We start from the raw sequence: 14,861 nt of genomic DNA on the forward strand, positions 1-14,861 counted from the left end.
GGTATACAGAAAAAAAAAGAAACGAGAACATGGGGGGTGTTACTGAGTTTCTCGTTATAGCTTGCATGCGAAAGAAATGTTATAAACGACAGCAGTGTGTGTTTTCTCTTGTGCTCTATTTCTAATCTGCCGCTGAACCGCATTCATCGAGAGAGCTCGCCGCGTATTGAGTGTAGTTTCTTAACATACTACGGCATGCCTGTTCGGCACCCTCGAGTTTCTTGTCATAACTGCATGTAATGTAAAGTGTTACTCATATAGCTTTGCTCAAGCGCATGAAAAACAGGGACCTCCCACGTACAATTCCATTCCATTTATGATGCTCTCTGAATTATCGGGTTGTTTGTAGCAACTGGAATCTTAGACAACTGCCTTAAGACAACTTTTATAAAAGGTGCTTACGTTTGCTTCACAATCAGCTGTCTCATTTATTTTTATTTCTGTCTCTTCCTGCACAGGGGTTATCTGTTGACATACAACTTGCTGAGGGAACGCTCTAACGCTCTCTTTGGTACTATCATCGCCATTATCAGAAGATACATCAGGTAAATGCATCTCCTGACACATCTGGCCACGAATGTGCGTCAAAAACTCCTTTTATGTGTCTACAGCTGCTATATAGAATTACTACTTGCATGATGAGGATAAGACGTAGCGGAGCACTTGTGCTAGTAAGTGCTTGTGTGTGCGATTGAGTAGGTTTTGCACACAAAGTTATGGGCGATCGTAAGCGTTCGAAGATTTTGACATTGATTTCTTTTCCTAACCAGTTTGAATATGTTCATTCCTATCTAATGGAATCGTTACAGCGTTATGCAGTAAACTGATGGCGTTTACTTGGTAGATTCAAGCGAACGGCAAGGAATGAAGTGGTGCGGTTTGCTTCAGGATGACAAACTCTCTCCATAATGTCACGAACGTGCAAAGCGACTTTCTATTTAGTACTGTGTAGTCAAGATGAAGAAGCTGAAAAATAAAAACACTAAGTGAACGAAACAGGGTGAACCAGGGTATAGGGCTAAAACAGTCTGGCCGAAGTTTCGATGAGCGGTTCCGCCGGAGGCACTTGACTATGACACTGCAGCGCGATTCACTCAAAATCACTTATAGCGCTATTATTGGTCTAAGGTGCGTCTAGCATAGAAAACCAGATTTCATTTGTTTCGCTCTAACAACAATTTAGCACACAATTTTGTAGATTGGTATATAGATAAACGTGAACATTCCTGCAGACAAATGCTGGAAAGAAGAACCTCCAATTAAAAAAGAAAGTGCGCTTTCACGTGAGACGAAGAATGAAAAGTCAATTTTTAAGACACATTGATACGTGGTTGGCGCGTTCGTTTGACGTGGCCTTTTTCATTTTCGTCTCACAAAAGAAGCAGTTGTGTTTTATTTCGTTTTGTATAATTTCCTTTTGGTTTCTTTTTCAGGGGAACCATACCCATTTTCTTTTGTATTATGTGCACATTCATTGCGCCGTTGATGTTCCAAGGTCCCACTACGCCGACGCTGTATAAGTTATTCTATAAGGAAATCCGGACGCAATATTGGGCACTCTTGCTTCAGATTAGAAACTTCACCGGAAAGCTCCACATCGTAAGTTCTTTTTTCTTTTCTTTTCTTTTTGCCACCAAGTTTTTTACAGGACTATTATTTTTCTTACTGCAACAGTTAAGATGACATAACTAGAAACGCAAAGTTAAGCTTTCGTTTCGCGGATATACTTGGGATATGCAGGCGTAAAAGTGCTGATCATTGGATATGCGTATAAGGGCATATATAATTGAGAAAACCAGGGCACTCATCAGCGTGAGTGTATGCCACGCTGATTGTGTAATAAATCTAGGCGATATCTCAAAAGGTTGACAACTATTCACAAACTTCGCTACAATAATAAGTTGTTATATATGCAGTTGAATAAGTATCATCAGTATAAGTATAGGTACTAAAACACAAAATCATTAAATAGAACATACACATTACCTCTTTGAAACGCAAAGAAAAAAGGAGAAGTGAAAATCACATCACTTTGTGCAAAATTCCGTCGTCCTTACTCCTCTAGTACTACTTTCCTCTCGTCTGCTCTATCTTCCAGTTAACCTCCCTGCCTTCCTCATCGCTTTTATCTCTCTCTTTCTCTCTCTCTTCTCTTGTCTGAATTTACGCGACACACACAAAAAGAAAGGCCTCGCAACACCCAAGGTGACAGTTTTAGACTGCGTTAGGCAAATAATGGCGCAGACAACGGGGCCGAGGCTGGCGTTTCATTTCTTTAAGATTTTTTAACACTGATGTCTACCATAGAAGCCAAGCCGCCATTGTGTCGCTGAAAGTAATTTTGACGGGAATTCTCTCCACAGGGGATGTACGGTCACCTGTGGTACATGTCGACGGATTTCCAGCTCTTCGTGATCTCTGTTATAGTCATCCAGTTTTTCAAGAAGTAAGTGTTTCAGCAAGACATTACTTGAGAACTTGCAGAACGTTCATTTCGCTTTATTGCACGAAACGAAAAATAATAGAAAGAAAAGCAGGAGTTGTCTGCTTTAAAGAAATGTCATAATAATAAATTGACATATAATAAATGACATATAAATAAATAATAAATATAATAATAATAACGCTGCTGGTTTCCCGCAGTACACTGGGGAAGGCAGAAAAACGAAAAAGACGAGGGACAGCTACAAAAGGTGATGCGCACACGTGCACACGACAGCGTTCATTGCGCACCCAAATGCCGTCGCAAAGTCCAGTCGTCTTTAACCCTGTGATGCCCCAAATACAGCCCCACATAAAGGGAAAATAGAACAACTTGGTCACCTTGATTTCTGTGCATGGAGAGTACATTTGTACCGAAAGAAAAAAGAATGATACGTTACTTGCGTTAAAATATGAGTAGTGCAGTAATTAATTGTTTAGTAACCAGACTGGTGAACTGTCCAAAACTAAAAGCTCGCTCCCGCGTATCAAACCACTACCATGAGTTATGCGCTGTTTCCTACAAATAAATCTGAGTTTGATGTATAGAATTCAGCGTAGCATATAAGACATGCTGGATATACAAGGTTAAAAAGTGTAACAGGCTTCTAGTAGCTTTCTCCCCAAGGGCACTCTAGTCCGGGATCCCAGCATTTTCTATTTTGTGACCGGTCTGTCAGCCAATCGGCTTGTGGCTTCTTGTTGCAGTTTTTGCGGTAGCGATGTACACATGTTCTCTGTCACTGCACTGCTTCTTACAACAAGAACAAGAATTCAGGATCGCAGGTCAGCCTCTAGAGTCTGTGAAGGAGTACGTACACCTCGGTCACTTACTCACAGGGCACCCTGATCATGAGAATAAAACTTACTGAAGAATAAGAATGGGTTAGAGTGCATACGTCAGTCAGTACCAAATTCTGACTGGGAGCTTACCACTGTCGTTGAAAAGAAACGTGTACAATCCTTGCATTCTACCAGTGCTTACCTAACCTATAGGGCGGAAATTTGGAGTTCAACAAAGAAGCTCGGGAACAAGCTAAGAAGCGAGCAATGAGCGATGGAACAAAACATGTCAGGCTTGGCGTTAAAAGACAAGAAGAGAGCGGTGTGGATCAGAGAGTAAATGGGGACAGGCGATATTCTAGTGGACATTAAGAGAAAAAAAATGGAGCTGGACAGCTCATATAAGGCGCAGGTTAGATAACTGTGGACCATTAGAGTTACAGAATGGGTGCCAAGGGAACGGAAGCACAGTGGAGAAGAGCAGAAAATTAACTGGGGGGGGGGGTGATGAAATTAGGAAATTTTTGGAGGCGCAAGTAGGAATCAGCTATAGCGCAAGAAAGGGGTATTTGGAGATTGCAGGGAAGAAGCCTTCGTCCTGCAGTGGACATTGGATGATGATGATGATGATGATGATTATGATGATGCAGATGGTGATATTTTCTACATCTTGTACAGGCGGCCACAAAAGTTTACAGCAGTCGAGATACTCGACAGATGTGAAGTTCTGCTCTGTTAAAGCATGTTGCTTTTGACTTGTTTGGTCGCTATTATGTGGGTCTCAAAAGAAACTACTACAGACTGCAATATTGAGTTCGAGGCTATGTGCCCAGGTTTCGCTGGAATTCTGTTTTTTTCCCCGCAAATCTCATGTCCCGTAAGCTTCTGTGGCGGACAGTAGATGTACTGGCGACGGTTGCGACCAAACTCTGACGAAAGAAAACCAATTTACAATGAGTCAGTGCAAATTCATAGTGTGAATGAATTTGTAATACTGAGTCTTGTGAAGGAGTGTTGCACAGAGATCCATCAATGGTGAACTCCTTTTCATTCTATTCAAGATCGCTGCATGTAGGCGTTTCGTATTTTTAATTAATTTACGTGCTTAATTTGTTGATGAAAAAATCTCGGATCAGAAGCATGCAAGACCTTGGAAGAGAACGGTGACGCCCTCTTTTCTCAATACAAATCTAAAAAGTAATGGCCGAAATGACGATACATGACTGAATCACCCTTATTCACCGTATTCTGTTTTAGTTTCATGCGTGGGAGGCTTTTTTGTTCGTAGCGCATCGGGTACAGTCCGTAGCCAGAGGTCATTTCTTGGCAGCTAGTAGATTAACGTAGGTAGCTAATTAGCCTAAAATATAAAACCTACAATTGCGACATATTCGCAGCAATAAGACCACCTGCCCAGAAACTGGCCCTGCTGTGATCGCAAGTGGCGTTTCTTGCGTACGCCTGACTGGAAACATTTTTCTCTTGCAGAAAAATATGGACGACCATCATTGTGTTTGGAAGCCTCTCCCTCATTGCTTGTTCGATATCTGCTTGGCAAGTCTCGAACACAATTTACACACCCTTCGTTCTTCCGATGGCAGACAACTTCACGTAAGACCACTTTCTGTTTCTTTCAACGAACGCCCTTCGTCGTCACCAATGTTAAGCACTGAATCCCTCGAGTTCTCACGAGTGAGCTTCCGACATAACCACGCAACGTTAAAGCGGAGCGTTGTGTGGCGGAAACCATGCCTTTAGGTTGCTTTTTTTAAACGAAAAGTGCTTGCTTTTGGCCCCATTGGCCCTACCGTGGTCAATGTACCGTTCCCGTTATTCGCGCGTACTCTGCAATGAGACGAATTTTTATAGCTGAGACAACGGTATTCTTGCTTTAAATATCGTCTTCTGCGACCCAATGAGCTTTCATAACAGGTCACGCCAGCGACCTAACCAGAAAAATATTTTGAACCTTCAGTTTTACGAGACTGAACACAGGAATAGATGTTACCTATGAGCTATAAATTTAAAGGGACACTAAAGGAAAACAATAAATCAATTTAGAGTGATAAAGAATTCTTTTAAAACTCTGTTGTTGTTAATTTCACAATAATAGGTCGATTACTACAAAAGAAAATGAAGCACCAAGTTTCATTTTTTGAATTTCGCGCCGGAACCCCAACGCCGGAACATCAATGTGACATCACGAATTCAAAAGTATTATTTTTCATGCTTGGGCCGCGTTGGCGAAGTAAGAGTTCGCGAAACTTGCCATATTCAGTCTTTGGCTCCTTTAAAAGACGACGTAGTCGATGTTTACCGCTAAACAACTAGCTGGGCCTTAGCAGCAGCTGTGAAAATATATGACGTAACGGCAAGCCGGTGCGAGAACTCAAAGGCGGCGTCGCCGCCCATCTTTATTGTTTTTCGTTTTTTTTTTCTGGCTTACCAAGCGTCTTCACGTGGTAAGAGTGGTGCTTTTGGCATTGCGGAAGGGTAATTTACTGATGCAGAAGAAATAATTTTTCTCTTGAGTGTCCCTTTAATAGCTCGAAGGTTATGAATAATTAGGTAAAGAAAACCTTACCAACAGGTCCAGCAATAGATGTGACTCCGTTAGTTATTTCAACAAGGCAAAAAATGACTGAATATATGCATGTCGAAATTTGTAGCGCAATCGTAACTATTACTGCTACTGACATTTTGAAAAATACTTTACACGCTTAGCAAATTTGGCTGTTGGGATAGTTGGTAAACGTATTGTAAACGTTGCGCTAAGCGGGAAAAAATTGTAAAAAAAAATACAGGCAAGCCGGACAGGACAGACGCTGTCCGTCTCGCCTCTGTTCTTTTCCTGCATATGTTTCCGCACGGCGCTACGGTTACGATTCAGATGCTTGTTCTGTAATTTTCTTGCATATATATATATATATATATATATATATATATATATATAGGGTAATACGCTGTGGTGGGCACTTAGCATTTCGCGATGTACAACGCTGTACTAAATCACTAAATAACTAATAATGATTGGAATTTGACGTCCCAAAGTTGATACGTTACAAGTATGAAAGGCTCCGTAGTGTACGATTTCCGAGTAATTTCGACGACCTGCAGCCGCCTAACGCGTATCGAAATAGAAACCACAGTATGCGGGCGTTGTTTTCAAAGTGTTTCAAACATTTCTGCTTTTGTCTTGTACTTGCAGGGTCATGACTGGGACGCTCAACAAGTTCTACACACACCCGTCGTACCACGGCGTCGCCTTTTTCTTCGGAGCGATGACGCAGCTGTTCCTGTTCAAGTATCCCTCAGTAAAAATTAGCAAGGTGAGGACAAAGGTTGCTCGTCGCTGTTCATGACTAGAGCTTGGAACATCGTTCATGTTACAGTAATCAAGACAGCATTCGGTCAGGCTCTCTCAGTTAGTGATAAAGCCTTTGTCAGGCGCAAAACGCGCCTTCTGCTTCTGTCGCTTTTCTTTGTTTTTCATTTTTATTATGTGGTACTTAGGAGATGTCGCCTTTATTTGGCGCCGGCTACTCCTTTTCACGTAGAGATAAAAGAAAATAATTAAACGCAACTAAACTAAAGTTTAATCTAAATCATAATAACACAAAGTCCAGTCACAAAAGTACACTAATGCCACACTAAAACTGAAAGTCAACTCAGAAATATGGCAACACAAAGTCCAATCACATAGCTGCACTAAAGTAAACACAAAGTCCGGTCAAACAACTGCACTAAGATCAAATAACGCTAACAGTAAATGAAGCCAAGGAAAGCATCACGGACATTAGCTGTTGTTGAAATTGAAATGTAGAAGATAATAGAGAAAATGGAAATGAAGGTGGTAGTGCAACGCACACGTAATGCGGAGCTTGTGGGTTTGGTTCCCACCGTGAATAGCATGATGAAACATCGTTCTAGCGCACAGATAAACATGGACGAGCAGAGAGGGACAACAAGAAGGCCGGTTCGTTCTTGTTGTTCCTCTCTGCTCGTCTGTGCGCTGGAACGATGTTTCATAATGCTATTCCCTTAAGTTTTCGTGCTACGTGACGCCATCGGGCAGAAAAGGATGTTCCACGTCCATCCACCATGGCTCTGAGTGGCGCTGGCTAACACTCCCAGGGCTAGATCTAGTAAACATAGATACCCAAGCTAATGGACGGATTGATAGCCATCGCTATCGGAGGCTGCGGGTTCGGTCCCCACCCGCGACAAGTCATCTTTTTGTCCGCTTTCATTTGCATTTTCTTTATTATTTTCTACATTTCAATTTCAACAACAGCTAATTTCCCCAATGCTTTCCTTGGCTTTATTGACTGTTGGCTTTATATGACCATGATTAACAAAATCCAGCCCCTTGGTTCCCTTCTTCTCTCGTTACTCTAAAATCAGGGCACATAAGAATGCACGGATTATATTCGAATCAAGGTACATGAATCGAGGCATTGAATTGGCGAAAGTCGGGTATAAAAAATACTATCCTATGGAATGAGCTTATCACATTTAAACGCTCTACTCAATATAAAAACAAAGGCTACGGCGCTAAGCAGACGGCGATGAAGTGAGACACAAACGACATATACGGGCGCCAACTTTCAACTGTTTATTCACCAGAAACCACGCAATTTTATACATGAAACCTAAGAGCAAAGTAATCACAGTAGAGATAAACTAACAGGCGTGATAGAAGCTAACACTGCTCGTAATCCAGTGATCTGAACTGAATTATCATGGCAGGTACATATGAGCACCTGTGCATTGCAGGCGTAATCCGAGTATCCAACCAAATGAGGCAGTTGCAGGTTCTAATTTTAGCGGCGATTACAGACTATTATTTATAAATGGCATTTTTTTGGCATTTAACGCTAGTAACAGCGTGCTAACACACTTATTTCCTGCTCTTTCTTTTATTAAGAAAACTTCGATTATCCCTTCTAGTGCGGTTTTTTTGCTTTCCTTACGAAGGTAGTTTTGTCCAACAGTGACACACAACCACAGCCAATAGCTTCCGAGAATATCGCTCGCTTCTAGAAATCTTTGAAGGGCCAGTAACGCTCGTCTTTGCAATGAGTACGTTATAAGTATACATGAAAGAAGTATCCTACTACCGTCTACTATACAGAAGATCAGACGCAGCTTGCGCACGCGCTGTTTAGCTTGGTTTTTGCATTTTGCCTTCAAGGAAAGCCTAATCTGAAGCTGTATTTAACATCTGGGGAAGCTCGCACGAAACATCTTACTCGAGCGGATAAGGTAGGGAGACTCCCATTCTGCTGCAGTAGCTGTCGCTAAACAGCGAAGTCAAGCTATGCTGAGAGTGAGTGTCATTTGCCCACAGGTTGTTAGGTATGATAATCCGGTCACTGACGAGCTTTTAGCGCAGCGTGACTTTGCTGTGGGGAACCAACACTGATCAGGAGGCGCCACGGAAGTCTGGGTGGGCACTAAAAGATTCTGACGCCATATGATAGGGAGGCCATGAAAACGGTACGATATATTGAACGATAAGAAACGCTCGCCTGTATCAACGTTTGCTTTAGCGCGATGCGTCTAGTCAAGCATAGAGTTTCCAACATTTACTAGAGGGAACTCTGGCGCTGCGATCCTTGAGCCACCATGGGAATGATGGGTAATACATGAATCGTAATACATGGGTACATCGATTGCCTATGACGGGGCTGCGAACGTCTACCAGTATTCAGAAATCAAAAATAGCGACTGCGCATGTGCTAACTCCGCAGTACACGAATACGGAGCAGTATGGAAACGATGTGACGCACATAACCAAAACATAACTTTAGCATGAACCCTCATACCAAATAAAAGATAGAGGGAGTGAGTAAAAAGATAAAAAAAGTGAAGAGAGAGCAGAAGAGAGAGAGAGAGAGAGAGAGAATTGGTACGAGCCGACATGAGTTATGCAGTCTTTTCGCTGGCTTGCTAAGAAATACGTTTTTGCGCGAGTGGGAGATTTCAGCACGCTGTGAAGCCCCCCCCCCCCCCCCCCCCCAAAAAAAAAAAAAAAAGAGAGAGAGAGAGAACCAGTCTGGACTAAAGGCCGGTGGCAGTAAAAAAGTGATGTGATGCGAAATGCTTGATTTCAAAAGGCTGGTGATCATGACGTGACCTGTGAGGAGCTGCGCAATAATATGTTCCGTTACCTCGGACGGTGTGTTTTCAGATGTTCCAGGCGGGCATGTGGCTGATGAGCGCCGCGTGCGGGCTCACTGCCATCTTGATCATGTACGACTGGAACCGCGGCGAGCACCCGCCCGAGTGGGCCAAGCTGTCGTTCGCCTTCTCCGAGCGGCTTCTGTGGTCCGTCTGGCTCTCCTGGCTCACCTTCGCCTGCTCCACCGGCCGGGGCGGTGAGTACTCGCACACGTGCACCGTGATGTGCGCCAATGGCGTTAGCGGCCTGCTACAGCTGAACCGCGTATTAAACACCACAGTTTGTCTGAGCAACCATAGAACCACACAAGTGTGTGCTCGAAACAGCGCGGTTCTGTTGACTGATCGGTAAATGAATCGATTAATGAATAATTAATTAGGTAGCTGATTTATTTATTGATTGATTGATTTAAACGTCTGACTGATACTTCTAGGCTATCAGTTGTGCTCTGGTGGCCGCCATAGAGAATTCTCAGTGCACAGACGCTTTTCAACTCCGTCTTGGTGGAAACGCGGTTGTCGCAATCAGAAGAGAGAGAAGCAGTCGGCCACAATCGCAGAGCTATTGTAACACTTTTAGAAACTGTACAATACAAACATCTTCTACGCCCGCTTAAGCCGCAACCTAAAAAAATATTAGAAATAGGCATCGGTAACGGTTAAAAAGCTCGTGCGATATTCCTTAACCTGAAGCCTGAGCTGCAGTGAGTGCGTTTGGTCGTATTGAGAAACCCAACGTATTGTATTGCTGACAAAAATAAAAACACAAGCGCGCAAGAATAAAGACGACGAATACAAACGGTTACAGCAACTGTTTATTCTCAGAAGAATACAGGAATATTTAACCGACCTAACGTATGCGCAGAATCCACGTACTGAAATATTGACCCAGAAATGTTAGTGAAACTAAAAATGAAATAAGAACAACGAACATCCACACTTCGGTCACATGACCTTGTTCCAAAACGATGTCTCGCTCTTGTATAGGCGCACGGAAGGCCTCACTGGTACAGCCCTTTTCATTCTTCATGTTATGAAAAAAAGCCTCCAATGCCTTCACTCGCGTTTCTGGCCAGAATTGCTGTATTTATATCATGGCTCATATCCGCAGGCAGAAACATGGACAACTGAAAGCGCATACTTATCCTCATATGTCTTAACTTTTCCAGCCCGTTCGCTAAGTCGGTCGTTCACACATCGCTCAGCCTGACAGATATCCACTTGGAACGAATTCTCAGGACGACACCAGTTTCGACATATAAATTCCCGAACTTTGCGGAGAACTTGTGTGCTTCAGTGCATGAAACGACGTTTTGTTAACAAATTAACTGGAACACCAATGCGTTTCTCCGCAAAGTTCGGGAATTTATATCTCGAAACTGGTGTCATCTTGAAAATTCGTTCGAAGTGGATCCGCCTTTTGAACTCCACGGCTAGAATTTGTAAATTGCAATATGGGCCATAATGTAATTAGTTAAGAACTTAATTAGTGAATTTTTATTAATTAGCCGATTTTCCATCTCAATATTTTGTGCAAGTATTGTCCGCCGCTTCGAGTAGACCAGCTCATGAACTAGAATTGTGATATCTGCCACAGGCAACTTTTAAAGATTTTTGAAAGTGGTCGCTGAAACCCCCTGTATATCTGCTGCTATCTCGCAGGCTTCATCGCCAAGTGGCTGTCGTGGAGTGCTTTCGTTCCCTTTAGCCGACTCTCATTCGGAGTGTACCTGCTGCACGTGCCCTATTACTACATCCGGTTGAACATTACCAGGGAGAGGATATTCTTCTCACACTACAGCATGGTGAGTAACCACAACGATCATTGCACGCGCGCGAGCGCTGCATCAGTTGAGTAGAGAAAACAAAGCGGCGTTATAAACGAATCAGCTTCTTTAGAAAAAAACAACAACATTAAATGTGCCGTAAACATATTTCATGTCCATGAGGAACAAATATTTCACGAAACCCTAGTTTAACAACGAAAGAGTTTCCCTCGCGTTGCACGCATAAGATATCAGGGGCCAATCTTACGCTAAAATATGCCTTCAATTCGGTTCACGCGTTTAACTTATAAAGCGCAACGCAAAGTGGCGTTGCGCTTTATGCGCAATCCGGTTACTGCGGATTTATTTATCGAAGTCACCGATGGTTGAGTGTCAGGTGCGGGGCCGGAAATAATGTTTTGAGAACATGTAATTGTCGTTCGACTTTTTTTACCGGTTTTATGAAATGAGGTAATCGTTTTTTTTTTTGCTGAGTCATAGTGACTCGCAAAATAATTGAGCAACGAAAAAGAAACTGTCTCTGGCGCAAGCACGCACTTGCAAACGGGGCACATAGAGAGAGAAAAGGAAAAGATCCGAAGTGATTCCGATCCCGTGAGTAACGCATGATTTCCTTGTGGACTCCGTAGGTGACCCAATACTTCGGGGCGCTCGTGTCCAGCTACCTGCTCAGCTACATCCTGTTCGTTGCCTGCGAGGCACCCACGGGCCGCATCGAGAAGCTGCTGCTCATGCCCAAGCGGCGGCCGCAGCTGCACGACGAAAAGAGCACCGTCCCTTACGTGGAGGACAAGAGCGACAAGCTGAGCCCGCAGATGTTGTACAAGCCCAAGGCGGAAACGGGCCCCAACGGCACTGTGGCGCCCCCCGGCCAGTCCAGTTACCTCTGAGCATAGACTGCGCACTCAACGCCGCCTCACTGTATTTATCATCCACCGGCCGGCCCCTCCTTGTCTCGCTGAGCGCGTGTGGTGTTCGTGCACCAGTCATGTTGGACGTCCGAAGGCTTGGTCACATGTGTACAGAACTCACTACTATGAATGAGGGAGATTAAAAAAAACAGTTGACGGTAGGTGTTTGTTTTGGGCAGAGATGACCTTGTGAAGGAATTTCAGTAATTGTTTGATAGCGGTCAATAGCGCAGACTGGAATAAAAAAAAAATCATTTTCTATTGGATACACATTCGGTTGACGCGATTCCCTGCCTTCCTCTCATCTATTTTTTTTTCTCTCTCTCTGAACAATTACACACTTCGTCGCCTGCGTGATTCATGATTCACGTTACAAGTTCCTGCCCTTCGGAACACCTTGGATCTGTCGTTAGGTGCCTTCACACAGTAATGTCAGTGATGGCTAGCATCAACCATGATTGCATTGTTTGTATCCTAAGGAACAATGTCGCGATGCAGCGCTGATATGAATTGTTAGCGATCTAAATTTTATTTCTCCTCTCTCTGGTCATCTCTCTAGCATTCTCTATGAGCGGGCTCTTACCGCGAGGCTTTCTGCACGAAATTATACGTGTACCAGAAAGCGCTATGTCTCCGCATGCTGCGGTTACGCGGCAAAACATTTAAACCGAACTGTCGCCACATGCTGCAAATTGTAGCAGTGATCGCGGGAACTGATTTTTGCCTTTATTTTCCTTCCAATTTAACTAACATTCAGTTCTCCGCATACTGAAAACGACATCGGCTGCAATATTGCTGCGGTCGTGAGAACGGACCAGAAAGCGTAAATCTTGATTGTCAAGGGCAAGTCCTTACACACTTACGTTTTCGTTTCATTTTGATGATGGAACTAGGTGAACCTGACTGTTTTTCTATATATACAGCGACAATCGCTTCAAAATTATAGCCATAATGATACTACAAATGATGGCAAGGGTCATATATTTTTTACAGAGCAATACAAGCTCTTGAATAGCAATTAGGAAATTACTACATCCGAGAGGTTTCTGAAGTTTTCAATGACACTAGGTACGTGAAAAAAATGAAGTAAAAACCACAACAACGACGATGACGAGCCCAGGTGTAGCTTTAATCGCTCTTTTACTGTAATATTGAATTGTTCACTACAACTGCTAGGCATGTGTATGTTTGCATGATTTCTGGGAAATATCACTGTTTAGGTGTTATTTCCTGCTCTTCAATACTTTCTGTTCGACATCGCTTTGCAGGTATGAAGGATGGAAGCGCGATAAAGGGCGGGCTAGCCAATTAATGCTCAAGAATGATGTCGGCTAAGATCTAGGCGATAATGCATTCAAACTGTATATATCTGTGACCGCAGCTGCCATATTTATCTTGTGGCCATCTTGCGCTCACCAATGCTAGTTCATGTTCTAGGCTGTGTTGCGCAGCCATAGTGTATTATTGTTCACCTCCAGTCCCGCGTGGTATATGTTCATGTAGCAATGTTCACAATATTTGTGGAATAAAGTGTTGTTTGTTTTATTTGTGTGTATTCGCTAATGATTCTTCTATTACATTGCTGAATGAACGACTCGCAGTGCTCCGGATGTGAAATTAACATATCTTGTACATTGACAATCACGCTGCTCACGATGCTCTAGCGTCGTCCTTGAAGAGGTATGAACATAAACATGAACACAATAAATTCATGCGATTTACAGGGTTGGCTTTTTACACGTAGCATACTTCTGGACGCATGCTTGGGTGCATGTACAGACATTTATCAAAAATCGAGCTCTCACACCGCAGCCTGGCTACTCACTGGGTGGGAGGAGGAGGATGGTACCAGCTACGGACGGATCTAGCCTCGCAAAGGCATGCCGACAATTTCTTCGCCCGAGCGTCTCATTTTAATATGTCCGAATAAACATGCCACAGTTGTGAGCAGGTCTAACCTTACCAAGGCAGATCAAGGGGATTACGCGGAGCTGAGGTAGAAGGCTGACTCTCCCCCACGTTCGCCCTGTATATCAAATTATAATACATACTGCATCATAGTGTTGGTGACGTTTAGTATTACTTGCTAAACGTCACCAGCAGTGCCCTCGCTGGAAGATTGAGTATTCCACGGCAGTTCAGTCTGTCAAGTCTTGCGCCCTTCCACAAATCTTTTTTTTTTATTTCAAATACTGCAGACCAATGTTGGTCCTGGCAGGAGGGGCACAGTCAATCATTTTACAAAACCAGAAATAGCAAGCACGTTCAAACAATATTAGCAGAGAAACAAAAACAAACAAGCAAGAGCAATACAATAATTACAAGCATAAAAAAACCAAACCAAAAGCTCATGAAACAAAGAGGTGACGTTCCAATTGTGTTGCAATATTACTGGCTTGAAAAATATGAGAAGGTAAGGCATTCCAATCACATACAGTTCTAGGGAAAAAGCTATATTTAAATGTGTTAGTGCGAGCGAAAATTGGTGCCAGTAAATGTTCCTGCGTGTGTCTGGTCCTCCTCGTACAATGAGCTTTGACACAATATGGCAACTAGGCAATGCAGGCAATGATTAAGAAAGATGAGGCGACTAACTTTTCGTCGGGAGTCTAAAGTGTGTATGTTGTCCTGTTTCATTAGCATGGAGGGTGAATCATGTCTTTTATATTTGCCAAAAATATAACGTATAGCTTTTCTTTGTGCACGCTCGAGTTGT

The 14,861-nt window shown here is 43.1% G+C and overlaps 1 protein-coding gene across 1 annotated transcript in view; it reads left to right on the forward strand.

Moving 5' to 3' along the window:
• Window positions 1–13,690, forward strand: part of LOC126545876 (nose resistant to fluoxetine protein 6-like) — a 46,112-nt gene extending 32,422 nt beyond the window's left edge. The window contains exons 8-15 of the mRNA XM_050193904.3: window positions 459–545; window positions 1,434–1,599; window positions 2,364–2,446; window positions 4,753–4,875; window positions 6,473–6,593; window positions 9,458–9,644; window positions 11,110–11,252; window positions 11,864–13,690. Coding sequence (XP_050049861.1) covers window positions 459–545; window positions 1,434–1,599; window positions 2,364–2,446; window positions 4,753–4,875; window positions 6,473–6,593; window positions 9,458–9,644; window positions 11,110–11,252; window positions 11,864–12,124 — 1,171 coding nt within the window. The 3' untranslated portion in view covers window positions 12,125–13,690. The remainder of the gene's footprint in view (window positions 1–458; window positions 546–1,433; window positions 1,600–2,363; window positions 2,447–4,752; window positions 4,876–6,472; window positions 6,594–9,457; window positions 9,645–11,109; window positions 11,253–11,863) is intronic.
• The last annotated feature ends 1,171 nt before the right edge of the window (window positions 13,691–14,861 follow it).

The sequence above is a fragment of the Dermacentor andersoni genome, chromosome 1 (assembly GCF_023375885.2).
Source record: "Dermacentor andersoni chromosome 1, qqDerAnde1_hic_scaffold, whole genome shotgun sequence".
Classification (NCBI taxonomy): domain Eukaryota; kingdom Metazoa; phylum Arthropoda; class Arachnida; order Ixodida; family Ixodidae; genus Dermacentor; species Dermacentor andersoni.